General features: G+C 36.6%; 1 protein-coding gene across 2 annotated transcripts in view; it reads right to left on the reverse strand.

Moving 5' to 3' along the window:
- Positions 1-609: 609 nt before the first annotated feature.
- Positions 610-23116, reverse strand: part of ATP13A3 (ATPase 13A3) — a 60622-nt gene continuing 38115 nt past the window's right edge. The window contains exons 13-33 of one of the 2 annotated variants that reach the window (XM_026854824.1): positions 22612-22800; positions 21623-21684; positions 20893-21043; positions 20346-20462; positions 19379-19396; positions 19134-19287; positions 18927-19047; positions 17700-17824; positions 16600-16778; positions 16017-16139; positions 15849-15928; positions 15146-15188; positions 14939-15048; positions 14021-14117; positions 13094-13166; positions 12095-12272; positions 11253-11440; positions 10709-10797; positions 10418-10498; positions 6499-6588; positions 610-4974 (exon numbers count right to left, since the gene is read on the reverse strand). In XM_026854824.1, coding sequence (XP_026710625.1) covers positions 4777-4974; positions 6499-6588; positions 10418-10498; positions 10709-10797; positions 11253-11440; positions 12095-12272; positions 13094-13166; positions 14021-14117; positions 14939-15048; positions 15146-15188; positions 15849-15928; positions 16017-16139; positions 16600-16778; positions 17700-17824; positions 18927-19047; positions 19134-19287; positions 19379-19396; positions 20346-20462; positions 20893-21043; positions 21623-21684; positions 22612-22800 — 2466 coding nt within the window. In that variant the 3' untranslated portion in view covers positions 610-4776. The remainder of the gene's footprint in view (positions 4975-6498; positions 6589-10417; positions 10499-10708; positions 10798-11252; positions 11441-12094; positions 12273-13093; positions 13167-14020; positions 14118-14938; positions 15049-15145; positions 15189-15848; positions 15929-16016; positions 16140-16599; positions 16779-17699; positions 17825-18926; positions 19048-19133; positions 19288-19378; positions 19397-20345; positions 20463-20892; positions 21044-21622; positions 21685-22611; positions 22801-23116) is intronic. The other variant, XM_026854825.1, reaches the window with a different exon arrangement.

The following is a 23116-nucleotide window of genomic DNA, read 5'->3' on the forward strand; positions in this document are numbered from 1 at the left end:
TAAAGCCTTGAAAGATTCTGAAGAGAGAAAAGCTTTAAGACAGCAAAATATTAGCTTCAAAATTGAAAGATTAAGTTTTTAAGTTTTTGTAATTAAGTAACCAGGTGTATCAGACACCATCAGTTTCTTGTCTTCAAGTTTAAAATAACGTGCTTTGCCAATGAATATTTAAATGGAAGGCAAGTCGCAGGATGGAGAAGATATCTTTCATTTCTGTGTGATTTTTCTGAAGATGACTGCAACAACAGTGACAGCTCACAACCAGGAACATTTGCCCAGGAGTTTTTTTCAAGATAATGCCTCCCACATGTTAAGGAACAGAAGGAACATCTGGATAACAGAAGGTAGAAACAAGCTGCTATCACTTGTACAAGGTCTGACTTTAAAATGGCTTTCATAAGCCACCAGGTGAAAGCACAGTCAGCATGATCCCACTGCGGACCTGCTGGCACGCAGCATGCACACTCCTCCAGCCCCATCCTCCAACATGCAGAGGCACTGAACAAGATATTCCTGACATCAGTGGGAGTAAACCTGTATTCTGCAACAAGCTTTGGATGTAATTGTATAAAGAACAATTTCACGAAACTAATGAAAAGAGTTAAAATATCTGTTCATTTTAATTTTATTTTTCAAAGAGCTTCAGTCACAAAAATGATTTACAAGTCTATTTACAACTCTATTGTACAGTTATTTATGTATGCCTCTTGACAACAGGGTACCATTCTAGAGCAGCAATACATATTTTAAATACAAAGATGTAGTATCATTTCAGATTTAAAAATAAAGAGGAAGCTGAGCTTCTAGAGCGCGCTGTAATGGTGAACCTTTTAATCTGTGTTAGGCTTGAGGAATTCATGACAAACTGAGTAGTTTCTGGTTTACATAATTATCAAACAAGCTGCAGTTTGTTGAAAATAGCTTTAAAAACCTGAAGCTTTACTGTATAAAATCAACATATTCAAGACTCTAAAAATTGTCAAAAACCCACAGCTTTCCCTTAGATGTACAAAAACCTAAGTTTACAATTCAGAATTTCATGGGAGAAATCCTACAGAACTTTAGCTCTCTCATTTTGTGATGACCAACATAAGCATTAAAAATTTGCAGCATAAAAGGACTCCACATCTGCTTAGCATTATACTGTATATACATATACAGTACAGGATTATTTACGCAATTTGGGATGACTGTTCAGCACAACCTTCATGAAGAAAGAAAAAATAAATAGAATTAAAAATCCAACAACTTTTTAAAAGTGCAACAGTAAGAGTTTCCAATTTAAAGTTACATGAATATGGACAGTCAGTTCTGTGGGTGTTTTAGCCGCTTCTACTCACGCATTATTTGCAGCATTTTCTTTTTACAGTAGTTTTAGTTCTATAATAAACAAAGCTAGAGTTACTGCTAATTGAATCTGAAGGGAAGAGAAAAGAAATTTTAAAAATAACCCTGAGGGATATACAATTTAAAGATCTTGCAATTTATTTCTAAAAAGTAACATTTATTATTTAGCAATTGCTTTTCTGGATAGACCAGTCCTTTAAGTATGTGCATAAATAATATTTAAAAATCAGTAATATTTACAAATCCTAATACATCAAAGTAAAATACGTACAGATTAAAGTCTGCATACACAAATAATTTAATAATAAATCAAACTCCTCAATGTAAGGCCAAAATATACAGCAGGAAGAAAATGTCTACCAAGTATCTAGTGGAGCTCACTACATTGGTCAGTTCACCCGAATTCAGACTTCCAAGATGAACATTAGAAGAGATTCTTTCCACTACAAACTGAATTTCATCTTACTTCAAAGCAGGAACTGAATACACTAGTGCAGATCTAGTTTGCTGCATTTCTGAAAACCAGAAAAAGTAAACTGCTCAAAATGAGAAAAATTATAGGTGGCCAAACTCAGCTCTTGGGCAGGAAGGCATAAATCCCAATAATTGCAGAAGATGCAAAAGCTTATTTTGTGGCTGAACTTGCAACAACAAGAAGGATTCTCAGAAAAGCTGATTTATTATTCTTGACTAAGCGTCAGAAGCAAATAGGTCAGAGCTCAAGCATGCAACCTCAAGAACATTTACTAACACTGAATGCATACCTTGAGGAAACTAGCTCCCATTTGCAAAATATTCAAGTTTAATAGGCTCATGACCCATTAGTCAATCAAGTGAAGACATTTGGCAATTTCAGTTTTAGTAAGGTTTCCCTCTAAAATGTTCTCTGAAGACAAGCCCACCTTAACAAGCTGTTTCCTCTCCACTGTCTAGGTAAGTTTAATAGAGTGAAGACTGAAATACTAGCTTCAGAAACCAAGCAAGCTGAGAGAAATTATCAGTTTAGAGAAAGTATTAAGCAAAAGCATATAAAAGGGAAAGATACAAATATTTTCTTTCATTTCTGATGGAACAACTGAGTTAAACCAGTCAGCGAAATGGAAAGGAAAAGCTTATGTGTTTAAGGATAAGTCACAGCTCCCAGGTCCAAGATGCATAGCTTCACAACATTTCTCAACTTAAATATTATTTTTCTTTAAATTTGAATACTACTTACGCAGCTGAGAATTACTCTTCATCAATTATTCCATGGTACACAAGATTTTGTAAAATCAACATTGACAGAAAGTAGCCAACTGACTCAAGTTCATGATTAATAAATTGATCCAAATCCACAATTGCAGACCCCTTAAAAGCTACCAATGTTGTTCGACGCTTATGACCATAAGAAGCCAGGATAATAAGACTTTTACATTGCTCTATTGAATGAATGCTAAGCAAACCACTTCCCCCTTCCTCCTGCTCCACCCCTCAAAAGCAAACAACAACAACAAAAAAATAATCAGGAAGAGTTGACAGCTGGACTGGAGGATAGTACACCATAGGCATACCATTTATGAGGAGCAAGTGCTAATAACTTAAACCCCCAAGTTCTAGGAAGAAGACTTCCAAACCATTTAGCACCACTTTAAAATTCCCCATTGGCACAGTATGTTCAACACTGCAGAAACCATAACACGAACAGCGAGAGACACTGTCCATACTGCCTTACAGAACAGCACAAGGGAATTAGGTCCGACTTGAAAAAATTCCCCTTATTAATGGTGGAATGGAATTGTCTCCACAGGAATTTAAAACGAAACAAAACCACCCCCCCTCAAATTCCATCATCAGAATATGCTCACTTCAGAATGATCGCAGGTGGCCAGGGAGTTTGGGGCCCTCCTTCCTCAACTACTCTAAAGGACCCGACTCCCTTCTCTAAAGGATCTCTACAGAATCGTGACTTCTCCAGATCTCCTCCCAAAGCTTGGAGGTGTCTGAACCAGTCATTTGCATCTGGCCAAATCAGACTGATCATGAGGCAATACTTTATCATCTTCACAAAAACATCAAAGACGACTCTTCTGAAAGTTAGGAAGTTGAAGATGATTTGGAGATAAGTAATTTGTGGTTTTAAAAGAAAAAGAAAAGTTTTAAGCTTTGTATGTGAAGACAATGCCTACCCCTACATCTTTGCAGACCTAGTTTTCTAGTGGTCTTGTGTTTTGACACCGCCTAATGGCAAAATGATGTATCGCTACCCCAGGTGCTTAAGCAGCATTATTGGTGATGCAAGCTTTTATTTATTTTTTTTTTAAATAAATAAAATCCATACAAGCCTTATAGTTCTGCAGCAAGACAGATTTTAGCTCATCTATTTTTTCTTAATTTTGTTTCATACAGCTACATATAGTGCTTAAGACATTAGCAGACTCTTTGAAATGCGTATGTTTTCAACATGCACAAATCCCAAGTGTGGGCATGTGAAAATATTCCTCCCTCCCACCCTCATTTCCCTTGCAGCAGTAACTCTGGTCTTACTACTTCAAGGTATATAGGAAAACTATTAAGATTTACAAATAAATCATGGTCCACAAATGGATAATCTAACCTTTCTGCTGGAAAAAGAAAGGTCTGTGGAGAAATGCATAGCTAAATGTAATAAAACATGAGACAGAAGAAAGTGTTAAGATTCTCCAGCCTTCCTTCTCCAAAAACTTTAGAGTGTAGCCAAATGTCTCCTCCTCTGGAGGCTACCTAAGCCCTTCCTTGGGGTTAGCTAGAAAGGCAGCTAAGAACCCACTTGAAAAGCAATGTGCTTTCCTCTTAAGGACAGAGCATATTGCTTCTATAGCATTCCCAATTCCTGCTGTGGCAGACTAAAGAATTAAACTTATTACCCAAACATTACACCTGGAGACAGTCCTTACTCATAGGGACAAACTTAGAGGTACACACACCAAAACTTTAGAACCATTCTGAGGCACAAAGCTTTTCAACAGTGAATATTAAAAAAAACAAACCAAAACAAAAACATGACAAGGTTATGTGCCTCTACTACTACCGTGAAACCATTACATCATACGGTTTACATGAACATGTGCCCGGGTAAGCAGGTTAGAACAATGATCAAGATATTTCAGGCAAATAAAGTGAACCTGTTTTTAACTGCCCTGCAGTTTAAACCTTCAAATACATCTCATTTAGGAATAATGAAATTTAAAAGAAGGTGAAAGGAACACAATCATTTCTGTTCTGCCTAAGGGAACCTACATTTTTAAAATGTATAGCTATAAGATGTCTGACTCTGAACTTCGTATTCAGAGAGACAAAACAGCTGGAAACATCTGTATTAGAATGACATTTAGTGTACTGTAATTTCAAATAAAGCCTTAAAATTACATTCTTCTGAATACTACTAAAGACACATGTCACCAAGATCCACTGTTATGTTACAGTGATGATTTGATATGAACCATTTTCTTGGGATGGTACTTTTGCTTCTGTTGTTGTTCTGGGTTTTGGTGGCCATTCTGGATCAACCAGCAGTTCCTGAGCTAGATGCATATACTTGGCTTTTGGTGTCTTCTCTCTACAGCCAAACAGGGAAGAAAGGAAACAGACTCCACAGCGATCCACAGCCTCCTGCAGAAGTAAACAGATTTGAAAATTGGATTACCATGAGAAAAAAATTAATCTAACAGTACAGTAAATAGCTAGAAGAAAAACTATTATTTTACTTTCTAATTTACTATTTCATTATCACATTGGACCTAGAAAGAGTAGTACAGAAATTCTTTCGTGGTGTCATCTTTTCTATACTATGATAGCAATGACATTTAAAAACTTTAAGAAAAAAAGTATTCTGCATTATTGTAATATCTAAGGTCACCAACAGCTTTTATACATAAAATATGGTAGTTTCAGTAAACACAGGTATAATAGGCACCATCAAATGATGTTACTACTGAAGAATAAAAGCCTGGTCTAGAAAAAGCAGTCAAATTCCCAGAATCTCAAAATGCTTCTTAAGGACTGAATTGTTTATCTGAAGGCAGCCAGCCAGCCAAAAGTGGCAGAATTTAACTTGCTGCCACTGTGAAACCTAAGTCCTACAGGTATTAGTAGTTTTTAAAACACACACAAATTATATCTTAAGTCTTCCTTCCTATTTTTCCTCTCCCAGTCCTAAATGCACATAACTATCTGGAGAAGAGAAACACCATTCCTCATGCTCAAGACTGGATCCCTCTCACGTCCAGACAGAGAACCTATCACCTGCAGGGCTGACACTGTAACGGAGATATATTATAATTCTGTGGTTTTCTTCATGCTCTGTTTTTCTATCAGTTGGTGAACTGAACCAAACATGATCCTTAAGCCCAACTTCCATTCTTCAGTGAACACCGAGCAATTCATTCTTGAATAGTCTCAAAAGGGTAAATGTAAATCTGAAATGAATACATCTATAAAATTTAGTGCTGAGAAATAAACCCTTGTAATTCTAGCAAGAACAAATGTACAACCAGCTAAAAGCAATAAGCCAACAGGCCTAAAGAAAAAGCTATTTTTTGAGATTCCCATAGATTTCCTTCATGTATTAATGACAGAAGGGCCAGACCAGACCAAGATTCACAATCACCTGAAAAGCAGAAGCTAAATCCTTCAGTCTCCTAAACATCTGATGTAGCAATAATGTACTTTCATTTGCATTTCTGTTTGTTTCATTTGTACGTGCTATAAATTACTGTTCTCAGACAATGATCTAAAACTCTAAACCATATTAATTTAACAAAGTACTGGATTAGACCCAGCATCAGCAATTCTGTTTCCAAGCAAATCAAGGCATTCCCAGTCCTGGCATGCTAACTTGTGACAACACAAAAAAGATTTGCTAATGTGCAAACTGAAGATAAGGTGAGAAAAGACTTAAAAGCAATCCTCTGGGTTTGCTTCAAAGTTCTTGTATACAGAGCTAAATTCTTAAGTGTCAACAAGGAGAAAAATATAAAACCAAAAGCCTTTCCTTTTAATATCCTAGTTACAGAAACCTAATTTAAGCACTCTTAAGCTTAAGATAAGGTAACAGACACTTATAGATCATTAAAAGACAAAACTGAATTAATCTGCATGCACTCAAATGATGACAGCAAAATACTAGTCTCCAACCTGAGGCGGCTGGGGTATGGTGAGGCGATATTCTCCTTGTTTTTCTCGATTGAACACAACCTTCCAAAGGATCATATCAAGGAGGACATTCTGTGAGACATTGCAGTGAGCGGGAAGAATTAAAGAAACTAATGATCATTTGTTAGTGTGCACATTACAAATAAAACCTGAAATAGTGTGTTAGGCATAACTAAATCAGTGCCAGGCAAAATGGAGAGTTTACATTACTTGTCAGTACTTAAGTGATAAACATTTTCATTCTTAAAGTGCTCACATGGGATTTAAGAATATGAACATGTACTTTAAATCAACAGCAACAATGACCAAAACTGCATCCATCAATATAGGTAAAAAACATAAATAAACATTCCTCATGTGTTTCAATACTCAAAAAACCCTGTGAAGCACCACAGACATGGGTGCTTAAAGCCACTTCCCCTCAAACCATCTTTAACGTTATGGTGTACTTCATGCTGGAGCTATGCTTTGTTCATAGTTTGTTTTAAACCAGTGACATTCCCAGAAAAGCTTCAGTGGGGTGGCGAAGCAGCCATCAGCGGGAGGTCTGAAGGAATCCTGTAGGAGCAGTTCCAGATTTAGGAAAAGAGGGCAGAAGTTGAACAGTATGTTCAGTACATCTGGTTATTCTCATACGGCTGTGTGGGCGGACTGGAAAGCCCTGAACAAATCCGGCAACACAGGTGTGAACCTGCATCTTCCATGGCCTTGAGCCTACAGCTCTGCTCTTTGGACAGGTTCCATTTCTAACATCTAACTTCTGCTATGGAGAAAGGGGAACTGACTAGCCAGACTTTTGTAACTGATTTTATAATGCTTATGATTTTATGACATACCAAACTTTTATATTGCTTTTATAAAGCATTTGCCAACAAATCTTCAGCTTGTTAGACATTCATTTCTTGTAGCCAGTCTGGTTTAAGTATGTCTATACCAGGCAACAGGGGTAAGGAGGAACATCTGCTAGGATCTGCCTTTGTTATGCAATATTTTCTATCATCTGGTAGAAAGAATATGCATGCTTTGTTAACCTAGTCTGGCACCCACATGGAAGAAGCAGCTTTACACAGTATTTCAGAAAAGATGTTTGGGACAACCAGAGTCAGAAACAATTCCTGCTGCAAAAGCAATGAAGAAACTACATATGATTGTAGTGTGGCACAAAAGTGTCAAACTGGGGAGTGTGACAAAAGAAGATAGATCCAATCCGTTAAGTATCTCATCATGATGAGACACTTAAGAGGCAATTACTGAGGGATTATTCTCAGCAGAACAAATTCTAGGTGATATACATACAGAGTACCTTGCTAAAAGAAATAAGGAGATCCCACCAGCAGCTCTAACTAGATACTCAGAATATGACCTGTGCTACTCAGTAACTGTGTAGTGAGGAGAAAATCCAGCCAGGTACAGGAGGACAGAAAGGCAACGAGCTATACTGGAAGTGAAGTAATAAGATAGCCTGTGACTGGGCATAATGAGATGGCACCACATGAAAAAACTTCAGGAAGTCTAAAGTAATACTGCTGGAGTTGGACAAATACAGTTCAAAAGATGGAACAAAAAAAGGTTGAAGTTACAGAAGGTGAAGCGTGATCATAAAACAAAGTTTGGGATTTGAGGATCACTAGACAATCCTTCTGTTGGACATCTGCTGTACAGGAAGACAACTCTCTGTCTAAACAAAGCATTCAACTAACAGTGAAAGTGGAAGAAACGGATTTTTAAGCCAAGTAGAACATCCCAAACAATGTCAAGGAAACTAAATTGTATAGGTACTTATATTCCACTACTAAAGTATGGGCAACAAGATAAAATAGGAAAGTCTGTTTAAAAGGAATGTGACACATCATCCTACCAGTTTTGGTAATGACAGTTAATTGACTAAAGTGTTGGAAGATGCTAACTCAAACCTGCATAGAAAAAAGAGTGGGTGGGGGTTGAAATACTGGGTGAAAGCAAACACTCTACAGTAATAACGTTGCATAGGTTATGCTTAGTGGAAATTCAGAGTTTACAGATTGATGTGGCAACCAACAACACCCAGGAGTGAAATGTTATGAACATTTAAGCCAGAGGAAAACCATCTGTCCTTGAGAGGCACTTGCCGATACATGGATTGACACACTGTACAGACTTTCTACGGGAGCCCTTACACTTCCAGAACAGAAACATGACCAGACTGTATAAGAGAAAGATCACCTGCAGAACAAAGTAATTTTTCAGCAGAAGGTAAGTTTATTTCTCTCAGTAACGTTTACCACTGGACTGAAAAATTGTAACCACCACCTATTTACACTCCATGTATCAACACAAAGCTCAATTCCAAGGCATAATTTTAGTGCTTAAAAAAAGCTGAATTAGAGACATTAATAAAATCAGCAAAACTGACTAGAGAAAGTAAACAGGAAAAAATTTTTCTATCTAGATTTGTTTTATATTTATCAGAAGTCAAAAAAGTCACGATTCTGCATCATCAGAACGTTTTGTTTCAGTAGCAAAGACAGCAATATACATAAAATTTATCCTTTAATAAAAGTAGGCAAAAAAGAAAGCTATTAAGAGTTTAGTAGTACAAAAAAATTAAAGAATTAAAGGGCATCAAAGAAAACATCACAAGCAGGGTTAGAGTAAATATAGGACAATGTAAAAAAGGCTCAGGATCTTTAGGAGAGAATAAACTTGTTAAAAACAAGGCAAAGGCCACAAAATTAGTATCTACTGCTATGTTTTGGAAAAGTCAAGTTATTGCCTATCATATGAAAACACTGAAAAACACGTTCCAATACGCAGCAACGTAATAGCATATATTGCAAATTCTATTTGGAACATTTCGAATGCAAAGCCTTGATAATTTTGATTAAAGTATCCAAAAAAACCCAAAGCTTTGGTTGATTATTTTTACTAAGTCACTTTTTACTAAGGGAAAAAAACTCGTCAACTGGAAAGAGTATTAATGCTGTAGTAATCTTCAAAGGCCAAAACAGTATGATCCAAGCAAACATTATTCTGGTTACTTTGATAGCAATCCCTTACATAGTAATGGAAATGCTGACTAGAAGCTGCAGAAAATGTTATACACTAAAAACAGATAATTGTAGTGTGCAAGTGCCACATAATGTTGAAAGGCTTTTTCATCTTGCAGAAAAAGAAGAGTGACTAATGGCTGCAACCAAAACACAAATGTATTCAGGTTGGAAATAAGGCATCAATTTAACAGGGAGAAGAACTAACCACAGGAATAAATGACTGACTTCGAATCCAGACTCCTTCTGGAAGATGTGTCTGTCAAACTTCGATTCTTGGAAACAACATAGGGGTACCTGGATGAAAGGTAGGGCATGTTTCTGCCTGCATTAACTCTGGAATTACAGCAGAAGAGGTCAATATCCAGAGTGACTGACTTTGGACAAGCTCAGGGCTGGAAAAAAAAGATCTGCATGAACATCTCTACTTCTGGACTTGGATCAGATTAGATGAACAAGTTATATAGACCTGAATTATTCTGAACAATAAGCTAGGTGTATGATCCAGCTGAATGAAGATGGGCTCCTCCAAGGATTTTTTATAGTTCTTTACTATGTTATTCTGAACTAATGCAGCAAATAAATATAGAGTATTGTCTCATGAAACATTTGAAATAATTTGTAAGTCTTTCAACTTCCCCCCCTCTTCTCAATTAATAAAAAAAGGCTTTAAATTAGGCTTTTAAACATAGAAAACCTTGACACCTTAAATCTAGCCTACAAGGACATTTTTAGGAATACAGACTTAACAAGGAAACAGTGGCCACTTACACTGGCATGCCGTGAAGAGACCTTCTAAACAAAAGATAAACGTGTACCCTGAAAAAAAAACCACCACTGAACAGACAAGTATTTTTTCCATTTGAATGTCTTACCTCTGTCAGCACAGATACAATTGCATTGAGAATAACAATGATGAGAATTCTTAGGCGCCACTCATATGGCACACACACGAGCTGTGAGAAAAAGTTGCCAGAGGTTAGCAACACACATATGAAGTAAACACATATTCAAAACCAGTTCAGTTACAAATTCTGCCCCGTCCCGTCCCCCTGTCCCCCCACCAAGATGCAAAAGTAAAGCTCTAAAGGGCTCAATCTTGCCCAAAAAGCAGCCAATCAGTTATCCTAGGAAGTACAGATGCCTGCACATCCGTTGAATCTTACCTCAAGAAATGTGTCAATAGATTCAACAGGATGCAACATGATGAAAAATATGAAGATATAAAGAACTATCACAGATATAACAAATAGAACTGTAAAAGAAGAAAACCACATTTTAATTGGACCATCTCACAACCAGAATTTTAGACAGTTTTTTCCATGTATCGTGGGTTCGTTACTCCCTGGAAATAACCTCTTTTCTCCCTCTAAACCCCTTCCAGGCAGATTTTGGCAATATAAGTTGTGCCGATAGCCATAAAGACACAGAAGGCCAGACTCAGTTTCTCCCTGGCTCACTTGTGGAGCTGAAACATATATAACACACATACTTCTACAAATAAAGCAACTATTGACACAGATTTCTCCATACAGTTTAATACTTCCCTATTTCTATCTGTGATTATCAGAGGATAATTGTGCTATGTTCTTCTAGCAACACTTTTACTGCTGAAGTGGCACAAGAGAACTGTCAAGCAAGCCACGGACAAACAAGTGCAGAGTCACTTGGAGTTTTACTTGGAACCAGACATAGTAAGAAAGGACTTACAATTCTTGTAGCATGGTTGTCTGAAAGGCTTTCCTTTAGAAAAGACAATTGCCACTATGAGGTACTGAAAACTGGATATAAAAAACAAAGTTGTGTTTTCATAATTTTTAATGTAATGTTCATCATGAAGAGTCTCATTCCCATGATGTGCAGAGCTGGTGTTTGTGGCATCCAATAAATTACATGCACTACAACATAAAAAACATTTAGCACTGAGTTTAGGAGATAACGCAAACAAGTACTACTTATTAACAAAAGTAATGACAGAATAAACTGCTACAGTATTAAAAAAAGCCTATTCTTGAAAAACTATTACAGGTAGTAAGAAATAACTCAAAACTGCAGCAAGGAAATAGCAATTTTTGTGAATTCTGAGCTTCGAGCTCTTTTATGTTTCCAGCTTGTAAGTTCACTGCATGAACTGTTTAGAAACTATCACTGTAGATACACTTTGAAGACAGGTAAGAAAATACTGCAATAAAGATTAAAACACCTGTTCATTTTCAGAAATATTAATTTGATTTACTGGAACTCTAACAGTTTTACTTTATAATATAGAAAAGTTAAAATAGGTCTGAACCATTAATTTCACATTTTGATCCCAACTGTCTCCAACCTGAGGAGTCTTCAAGACCCTGCAGTTTGGCTCTGACCCAGTTTTGCCTTTCAGCCATTGGGTAACTCCTATGTATCAGTATGCTTTTCACAAAATAATTCAGCAGACTAACAAGCTGCCATACAGAAGCTTTATTTACAAAGTTCCCAAAGGGGGTCAATAAACAAGAGAGCAATTATTGCCTATAGCTTTCCAGTCATTACTGTAACCTGCATGAAACACTTACTCAGATTCCATTGTCCAAGGCTCATACCAGGACTGCTGTTTGACCCAAAAAAACCCAAAGGTTTGGAAAGCAAGGCAGATGATGATCTGAGACAAAACGGAACACAAAAGTGGACCTGAGATAAGACCCGATGGAGGCCTTCGCGCAACAAGTTCCTTCCAAGCAGGGTTCAGACTCACTGCAGTGAGAAAGAAAAACAAATTATACATTACATCATATGGTTTTCAAGAGTTACCCTGTTCACATTCTGTGGAATTGGAACGGCTTGCTGATGACACCACTTTAAAAATTAGTCTAGAACTGCAAGTGTTGAACTACCCTGAAAAGATTATACTGCACTAGAATAATGCCACAGTGCCTTCTACAGGCTGGTTACCCCCAGCAGCACAGGACAGCAGGGGACAATAATAGAAGCCATGAGACCCAAGGAATTCATAGTGTCTGGCCAAATTCCCTTTGTCTGGCACAAGGACGTACAGCTCATCTCCTCAGTTTTCGTCTGCCATTGCTCCAAAGAAGCAGTTTTATTAAACTTGAAAATGGAATTCTACTGTTAGCCAGTAAACTGAGTGCTAGGTTCACAGGTGGAATCAAACACTTCATGAGGTAACAGGCTTCAAATATAACGTTTTCTGGACACAAATTCAACTAAAAATGCAAGAACTCAAAACATTTGAGAAAGATAATATTGGAACACTCCCATTTTGAGTCCAAAACCAGTGTCATCACATCAGTAGAGATTTAGGAGTTTCTGTACTGTGAAGAACTAAAATCATGCCCACAGCCTGCTTGCTTTCTGTATGAGAACATTTCACAAACTTCAGATGAATCTAACTCTGTATACAGTGGCATGGGTTTTTTTAATGCATATACTGTAGCAGACATAACATCTTAACTGTATGTCACAGTGTTTACTCCAAACAGCATGCAACTAAAGAAAATCTAACCAAGCAAAAACTACTTGAGAGGCCAGCAGCACTAATCCAGCACAATACTTACTAGTGAAGACAACCACCAAAATGATTGCCAAATCAATGAAGAGAAACTGGAAGTCTCCCAAATTGCTCAGGATCTAGACAGAAATCACAACTGAAACATTGGTAATTTCTTCACACCAAGAAACGTCTTACAGTAACACTCCTATGGCATTAATTCTTTATTTTCACTCTAAACAAGACAGTCTCGGGTCAAACTGGCTTTCTTTATCTGCAGGAGTCTTGAGTACTCTACAATTCACAGATCAATTCATGAAGTATCAAGGTATGAAACAATTTCAGTTTCAAGATTTGTTTGTAATCAAGAGTATATTACTGAATCTTACAAACTAATGAAATAATAGCTTCGGCCCACAGTTCTTTAAACACTATATCAAGTCATACAGCTGTCAAAGCTTCTATCTCAAAGGTCCTTTAGTACTCTGCATGTTTAACTTAATCAGAATACAAATTAAAATACAGAATTTCTAACACATGCCATATTATGAATCTGATCATATTAGCAGGAAATAATCTGCTTCGCATTTTTCACCCTCCTAACTCAATACTTGCGAGTTGCTCTCTTTCAATCCTTACATAAAAGGAATGCATTGCCCTTTATTTAAAGTTAGGCTATTTTGAGATGCTGACCATTTTTAAGTAATCGGAAATTGTATTTTTGTTCAATTTATATGCTTATTTGGACTAAGAAAAGTCTCCCACTGTAGAGACCTTCTATTCACAGGCTTTAGTGACTGCCTTTTTAAAATAGGTGTGTTTTTTATATAGTTAAAAAAAGAGCAAAAAGTATAAGACTTCTATAGTCCAAAGACAGTTTTCAGAATGCAGGTGTTGTGTACTCAAGGACTTGCAGCAATTTATATTAAATATATACCAATTTTCAAATCTCTGAATTATGTTGACACTGCTTAAGCACTTACAGAATACTTACAGAATACAGTAGAGTAACACTGATGTACTGAATAATGCTGTATAATGCCATGAACTTAAATACACAGAAGGAAGTTATTAAAGCAGCACGGCCTTCCCTGTCAAAACAAATGCAATCATGTAACTAGAAAGCTTTCCATGCAAGCAGTTAAATCCTGCTTAGCAAAATGTTAGCTGCAATTAAACACATCAGCAAACCCTTTGAGGGACATTAGGCTGAAGACATACAGAGAAAAAGGGGTCAGAATGGTACACTTTCAAGTACACTGAAGTTGTGAGCATGCCTCCTGAACTGAGCCACCACCTTACTTTGTTGTTCTTTGGACTTTATGTGGTTTTCCAGCAGAGGTTTTAAAATGAAGGTCTGCTTGCAAAAGCACTAGTTAACTACATGGATTGAATGAACAAGCAGTCAGCCACCAGAGTTGCTGACTTCAGAAATTTTTCTGATTATGCATTACTTCAGTAGTTCCACGCAGACTTAACTAGATTTTCTCTGGCTGACCTTTATCCAAAATTATTACCTAGCTTCCAACTCCAGAAATTGGTCAAACCCTATTTAGAAAATTTGTTTTCTACTTTGTATAGTGCTGAGCAATTATATGATGAATTTTACTGTTTGCAGTTACACACCACTTTTATGGAAACTAGCATAATCACTAAGACACCAAATTAAATACTGTGTAAAAGCTCACTCACCCTCTGAAAAATTAACTTCACATGGACAAAAGGGTTTTTAACAAAATATTAAATCATGCTATGCAAGCCTTTGCTCAGAGTATACCTTCAGTAAAGAAACCAAACTACTAAAAATGTATGGCTTGTTCTTTAATTCAAACTGGCCTCCTACAGCATATACTAATATGGGGTATGCAAAGAGTTACACAGATGAATTTAAGTTCACAGTAAGTGGCATTACCTGATCAGCTTTGGCACGCAGGAAATACTAGGTGTCCTGGAAGTGAATGGTGATGCCACAGAAGCCTCAAGTTCAGACAAAGATATACCACCATGTGCCCTCTTTAGCGCCTGTCAGTTGACATTGAAACAGAAAACATTTTAAAACTTGCTTTCAGATGTAAAATTTAACTGAACAGTTCTGTATAAAAAATTAAAATACACTTACGCCACAGTCATTTGCTCCATCTCCACACATGCCCACATAGTAACTATAAAAACCAAACAGATGTCAGCATTCTGGACCATTCCCTAATCACAGTTCATTTAGCTTATTTCATTAAATACTTCTGTATTACTTGACTTATTCAGGGTTTGCAAAATAACGAGTGATCGTTAATGCTGAAAGCAATTACTGCTGCCATTACACATATAAGGAGGTAGACAGAGAAGTAACATGACTTAGCCAGGTCAATCAAACCAATAATGGTTATCAGTCCTCTATCATTCCAAGATGGTGTAAAGCATTTTTGTTCTAGACAGAGACTTGTGTAGTATTTTGTATAGCTGTAACACCAACAGACAGTAGTATACTGACCGTAAGTGAACAGAGTGTATCCTGTTAATACTTCTTTAATACACAGAAAACATTTGATGATTTAAGCCAAGCAACTAGATTTATAAAATACATTAGTCAGTTTAGTTATTGGTAATTTATAACTTCATTAAAGTCTGAAACTTTCACAACTAGCCAGCAGATGGTACTACTCTCATTCCTGCTCAGCTAATAGGCTGATTAGCCAACTTAAGGAAATTATATTAGCCCAGCCTTTTTCACCTGGCAAAACAGCTAGCACCATACACAATTTCTTCCTCCTATCACACCAAACACTGTTGACCCTCCCACTTTCTGTGCTTAAGCAAATACTTACTCTACATTTTGTAAAGCTTCCACCAACTGAGTTTTCTGATCAGGCGCCATGCGAGCAAACACAGTGCCATGTAACACAAGCTGGAAGACAGGACAGAAGATTTCTTAACGCTCACGGGGAAAAGTCTGTTCACCATTAAAAGTGTTCATACTCAAGTAAAACGCTCACCTTGGGTACCAGATCCTGAAAATGCTCCAAAATCACCGCAAATGACTTTCCATTCATTGCAAAATGGTATTTGGTCATCTGGAGATCCTCAAGGCTTTCATGGACCAATTTAACTGGAATATCCTATCAAAAATAGTTTAATGCTCTAGCTATAGTGTATTTACACAGATGCCTTGTAATTTCAAGCTAATGCCCACAGGGCTATTCCTAGAGATTCCCCAGCAGAAGAGGTTTCTGAGAATGTTACTTAAAAAACCCCTTCATACAATGAAAATACTTACTAGTAAGAAAATGTGGTTTAATGTTTCAACTACAAACAGCTAGAGCTGTCTAAATATAATGAAATGTGAAAAAACCCATCCTGCACAACTACCATGTCAAATGTTGTATCAGCTGAAAAACTAGCTTCCCCAGCTGTTTTATTGTTGTTTGATATTTTAAGATCTGAAAGTTAACTAGCACATCAATTTTGATTTGATACTTAATAGCAGATTTGCTTTTTAACAGAGTAAGACAAAAATAAAGAAACCCAACAGTAAAATTAACTGCTTACACTCTAAGGGCATAATAATGTCCATATTACCTCTGAGTTTATGGCTGGTGATGAACTAGTGCATTTTGCGAGGGTATCTGCATAATGCCAGTTGATCCTGGCAGCCTGCCCATCCTTTGGAGGTAGTGCTTCAGCAATAATGACCTTATCCTGAGGTAGAATCATTCCACAATCTCTGGCCACAGAGATAGCAGTTAACATGTTATCCCCTGTTAAACAATTGCATTTAAAAAGGTTTCAGTTAGAAAAGTATCAATAGCATATACTGATATTCCACGTAAGAGAAAAAGCTAAGAAAGCCAGTTTTAAACTAGGAGGAGGACTGCCTAATGTACCAGTGATAACCTTAGGGCAAATCAATCCTAAAGACAAAATTCAAAGCCTAGCCTGTTAAGTCCCTCCCCTGCACTAACATCACCAAGAACTTTGTATGCTTCTTTCAGCTGTAAAGATCCCTTATGGACCAAATCTTATTGAAAGTCAAGCAGAAAACATGCAGCCATTTAAAATAACACTTTTTAAATTCGGTCACAGAACATGCACTGAGTTGCACTGAGTTGCATTGCTAGCCTATCCATGTTATTCCAAAGTTGCATTTGGAATCACCAAATACCTGTGATTTAAAAAGCATACACATATTGCAAGGAAAACACCGAGCACAGATACCTAGCCTGCTTAAGGGGACATAAGTCATTCTTACAAAAATTCAACCTCCAAAGTGACTTCTCATAATATAAATCAAAATTGTAGGGACCCTCAGGAGGTTATCCTGCTCAAAGCAGGGTCAGCCGTAAGATTAGACGAGGACTTTCAACCTAGGCTGATCTGGAAGACCTCTAAGGTTTTTCATCCTTTGATTCAGTATAAATTAACTTGTGCATGGAGCCAAGAAGAGGAAGCTATGAAGTAGAAATAATCCCTATACTAGCTTCTGATCTCTGACTTACCAAAGCAACTTTCACTCAAAAAGAAAGACCAGTGTCTGAATATTCTCACAACAGTTTCCAAACTTCCTTCTTGCTATAATTACAGTGTAATGCCAGCCTACTGACATTAAAATTTGACTTCATACACTATAAGACCAAAGAGACAGATTTTTCTCTTTTGAGTATGAATGTTTATATGCTAACCTGTAACCATGACAGTGCGAATGTTGGCTTTATGCAAATCTTCAAGTACAGCAGGGGTTTCTTGCTTTAGCTTGTTTTGCATTATAATTAACCCCATAAAATCCATGTTGCTTTCAATAGCATCTCTGTAGAAAAGGAGGCAAGGAAGAGAACATTACAATAATTACAATTATTAGATGTAGCTTAAAGAGCCTGGTTTTCTGTTTATCAAAGAGAAATGTTTATTTTTAACCATGAAAATCTGCTTTATAAAGTGACCTGATAATCATTCACATTTATATTTATTTCCCTTGATTTAATTGAAAAACAGTATGAGAAACCTTGTTTCCTCAAGCACAATTTTTAGTTTGTTCCAGAAGAAGTCTTTCTAAAATAAATTACATTCTCAAAAAGGTTATTGCTAGAAAAAGTGCTCCAAAGCTAAATGCATTCACAGTCAGAATTTAAGATTTCTTTAGAATGCACATCTATCTCTAATTTCCAAATCAGATGAACCTTAACATACAAGCTACCAAATTATGTTATCAAGGCTAGTAAGATTAATAGACATTAGCTAATTAAGTGAAGCAACTAATTAACTTTGGTTAACATGCAAGTCAGTTATGTTTACAGGTCTTGGGGTGTTTTACTGCTACTGCAGATTTTCACACCTTAAATTGGAAGACCCATTTTATTGCTTTGTACTACTTTTACAAAAAGTTCATCTCATACACAGAACTGACAGAACAGAGTCAAAGTTGTCATTTTCATAGTGATACTACACTTCCAAACACTACGGAAAAGGTAGAATTATCCACAAAACTAGAACCACTTAAAAAATAATTAACAGGAAATACTACTCTTTGAAGGAAGAAACCTTTCAACCTTCCAAATCTTTCTGATAAGCCTTGCAATGAAAAAATGGACTCACTACCTACAGCAGATCAAGAAACTAAATCAAACATGCACAGGAGGGTTTCCACTACATGCCATCATCTTTAATAGACACAGATAATAAGTATGTTCAGGTAACAGGAACCAGATGAAGTTTTTCTGCCACGTTAGCACCACAAAAAATTAGTATTACAGTTCATCTCAAGCTTAGAAATGCACAGAACTACATATGACAAGACAGAAGAAAGCTAAAGAGTGGCAATCAGTTTAAACAAAAGTAAACATTATATAATTAATCCAAAGCATGCAGCTTCTAAAGCCTGTTACTCATTAAAAAAGTGAAGTCACTCTTACCTATTAATAGTCTGGACTTTGTGCCATGTAAGCTTAGACTCCAATTTTCTGTGAGCAAGAGCAATAACTCGGAAGCCCTGCTTAGTATATTCTTCCAAGACACACTCAAAGTCAACAGGAACTTTAAAAAAGTCAAGTTTAGAGTTATTAATATTATCCATATTACCGCTGAGCTACACAAGAAATAAAAATAGTTTGTTCCTTTACCTGTTTCCTGCTTACACAAGCTGGCAATCACTTCAGGAGCACCTTTCATATAAGCATCCATTCTCTTCTCCCCTAGAACTCTTGCTATTACACACATACGCTGCAAAACTGAAGAAAATGGAAACTGGCGCACAATTCCAATCTCATAACTGGTCTGTGTCATAGAGGGGGGAAGGAAGGAAACAGTTACATCCACATACATTATAGAAAAAATGGACATGATTAATTGAAAAAAACATACTTACCGAAAGCTCAAACAATTCCTAAAAAAGAAAAAATACATTTACTGTAAATATTAAATTTTAAGGTTTTTTCAGCTACAGCACTCTCAATATAAAGTTACATTGTATTTGCAATGGATTTCATAAAAGTTGAATATGAATATACTGTGTCTCTTTAGTATCCTTTACTTTAAGTGAGGCAGAACTTTAGAGCTTGAATTCTTGATTAGGGTTTGCAAGACTTTTACCTTTCACAGTCCAACCTGTGTCTGTTTAGCCTACGTAAATGATGAAAGTACTATGGTATTTTAGAATGAGGTCATGATTAAGTATATCCCCCCAAAAATAATGTAATAATTTTCAAAAATGCTCACGTCAACAAGCGCACAGTAATTACTGTTATGCATGTACACCGAGTTCTGAACAAAAAAAGATGCTTCCATCTGCTAAGACTCATACAGAGGAATCAACCTGCTATACCCTCCCACTACCCTGCTCTGCGATAATCTGAATATAGTCACATGCTTAAATTTCCCCTCTGAAGTATTAAAAAATACTTCAAAATACAGGTAGAAGAAAATTTTAAATCTGCAAAGTACATTTTATTTTTAACTCAGCACTTAAAGCATACAACTCTAAGGTACAATGGTGGCAAAAATACTGTGCCCTGCTGTGACATTAACAAATAATTGTTTTAACTGAAACTGCAAGGTGAGCACACCTAACCACTTCATTAGCACAGTAAGAATTTGGTAATGATATCAATAGCATCACAGCACTTTATAACCAGTAATAAAGCTGACAACCAGTCCGCTCACCCTGAAAGTGGCATATACTGAACCACTATCTTCAACAACAGTATAAACATGTCTTCTCTACCTTTGCCATCAAAAACCACACAGTTTTGATCCAGTTTCAATTATACCAGCCAGAACCACACTGCAATTTGTAAAATGCATTTGTTTAACACAATTGATTTGAATTTTTATACCATTTCTTGATTTGTTGCTTGCTTGGATTCTGGGAAAAGTTGTTTTGAAGGTCGAACCACTGTTGGCATGATTCGATTATGAAGGGCTGTTTCCTCTTCAGTTGCTTCTTCTAAAATCTGTATTAAAAATAATCAACTAATTTATACATTCATTAACTTTGATTTTCTCATAATGTAATTTTCAGAAAAAAAACGGGCTTGGAAGTCAGCCCAAGGTGAAATGATCTTTCTAAACAAGATTTCCGGTGAGAACTAAGTGTCTTAATTTAGCAGTTAAGATCCACTTAGCTATTTCACATGTTTATTGTATGCATCGAAACTTGGCCACACACACCAGAAAGGAGTAAATTAGCTCTTCAGATTCTCTCAGTTCTATGAATTGTCGCGCAGGTATTAAAACTTCCTTTGACACACAAGCATTGTCAAAAGCCCACTGCTTCAGTTACAGCTTGAAACAGCATATAATGGCTTATCTTGTAACAGCATCGGAAATTTCAGATTACTAATGTTAAAAATGTTGCTTCTCTTGAAACAAGCAGACACTTACCCATCCTATTGCTTCAAACATCTTCAAGTCAAGCGGATCCCCAGAAAGTACCCCCTCAATTTTTGTAAGGGAATGACAAGTTGCCATGCAAGCAACAAACTCAGACTTCAGCAAGTTCTCACTGCAAGCCCTCTCTTCCGGCAAAAGGAAACTAAAACAATGAAGTAATAATATACTTAGCACTATAATTATTTATTATGAGCCAATTCAAAAGGTTTGTTTAGATTAACAGAAGAAAATTGACTGCATAAGTCTCTTCACTTCTATTTTTGCACACCACAGAAAACAGATTAAAGCTCTGGGCTGGAATCTTCAGAAACAGCCACAAATTCTGTCTCCTTCAAAAGCTTTGTTAATTCACCATCTAGTTTGATTCCTCATACAGAGGTGTGTTACCACTGTCATTAGCTAACCTAATTCATTTTAGCAGCCCAAAAAGTCATCACTTAGGAGGACAGGATTAAGGAAACATGCTACATTTTAACTGCATCTTTTCTGCAGTATGAACCTAAAAAGGTCTTACAATTCAACACATTAAATTCCACCTCAGCCTCCTAAATCAGCTATACCATTCCTTATACCTAAACCATATTTTGAGTTGCATTCTTACAGCTCATTACAGAAATGCAAACACATATGAGCTCACATTGAATTTTCTATTCTATTCTGCTGGAGCTGTTAAGGCACAACTAAGTATCATATTTGCTATCAGTTCTGAGCTTATCCTTACCACGCATTTTCCACCCGTTGAATTCCCCACAGATCCAAGCCATCCTCAGTAAGTGTGCCAGTCTGAAAAAAAGCAACAAGGGAAATGGCAAGAAAAAGCCTTCAGAAGCAAGTTATCCTCAGGTAAAGTAAAAATTAACAGCTAATTAACCAAATCACCCCTGAACAATACATTTTATCTTGTTTTCACTTAAAAATCTATACTTCAGCACAGGAAATACAATATCTCCATTGCTTTTTGCTAGTAACTAAGTTTCAGCTCTGTTAAATAACTTAAAAAAACATCCAAAGCAATCACGTCCCTCCTTGGAGACAGAGCAAATGAAACAGACCCTTAAAATTCAAATATGATAGCTCAACATCTCTATATTCAGGGGTTGGAGGCAACAGAAAATAGGTACTAAATCCTTAGTACTACTCTCTTACATGCTAAAACAGTAACTGGAATACATTTACAAAGGAAAGAATAAATTTCGTGTGGATACTTAAGATCTTAAATAAAAATCTAAGGAAGAATATAAATTTTAGCTAAGAATTAGCTAAAAGAAAAGGATTCTGGCCACCAGCATTACTGTCTTCCACTCAAGTTTCTGTTAAGAAATAAAAACAGAATATGCTGGTTTGGCTTTTCATTGAAATATATGGAAGTGAGAAACAAGTCTGACTACACACCTCAATTTTCCAGAAGCCTGTGTACTAAATAAAACTCTTAATAGACCCCAACTCTCACATTTCTGAGGTGCCAGTAGTAAGTTAGGACTTGGGAATCTCAAGATAAGAAAGCAGCTCTGCATTATAACAGCTTTTTAGAACCGACTAAATCAAGTGAGTTAACAGGTGATAAACACTGAATACCTGGAAGCTAACAGGACAAAAATTATCTAACAAACTAGAGTAATGAAATTTTCCTATAGTTGCTATTCTATACAAATTCCCACATATAACAGTGCCTCTCCAGGTGGCAACATAAAGTTTCAAAATTCACCTAACCTTATCAAAACACACAAGATTCAGCTGGCCACAAATATTTATCCTTTGTGGGCTGATGCAGAAAATGCCAATTTTTTTCAACCTTCTTTGTGCATAAACAATGCCAGCAGTCATGGCAGCAGGGAGCGCTGGAGGCACGGTGATAGTGATAATGTCAAGAGACTCTATGATGATGGTATGAGCTGGAACCTGCAATAAAGGTCAGAGTTAATGATCAAGAACTCACCACTTAAAGATTCACTACCCCACTGAAATGTTACATCATTGTTACCAAAGGCAAATCCACACATTGCTTTCCCCAGTAGAGCATGTTCTGGATTGCCCAGAAACCTAGCACAATCTTCACCCACCATCAGCAACCATGATAATCCAGTCTTAAATCATCCACAACCTGTAACTTCAAGTTTTCACTTCTTCCCTTGCAAATATATTACTTTAGAACAGTAACTGAATAATGCAAAATTTTGGGAAAAAAAATTAGTTATCAGTGACCAATTTCCTGCTA

This window comes from Athene cunicularia (assembly GCF_003259725.1).
Source record: "Athene cunicularia isolate RWA chromosome 9 unlocalized genomic scaffold, athCun1 chr9_part1, whole genome shotgun sequence".
In the NCBI taxonomy this organism is placed as follows: domain Eukaryota; kingdom Metazoa; phylum Chordata; class Aves; order Strigiformes; family Strigidae; genus Athene; species Athene cunicularia.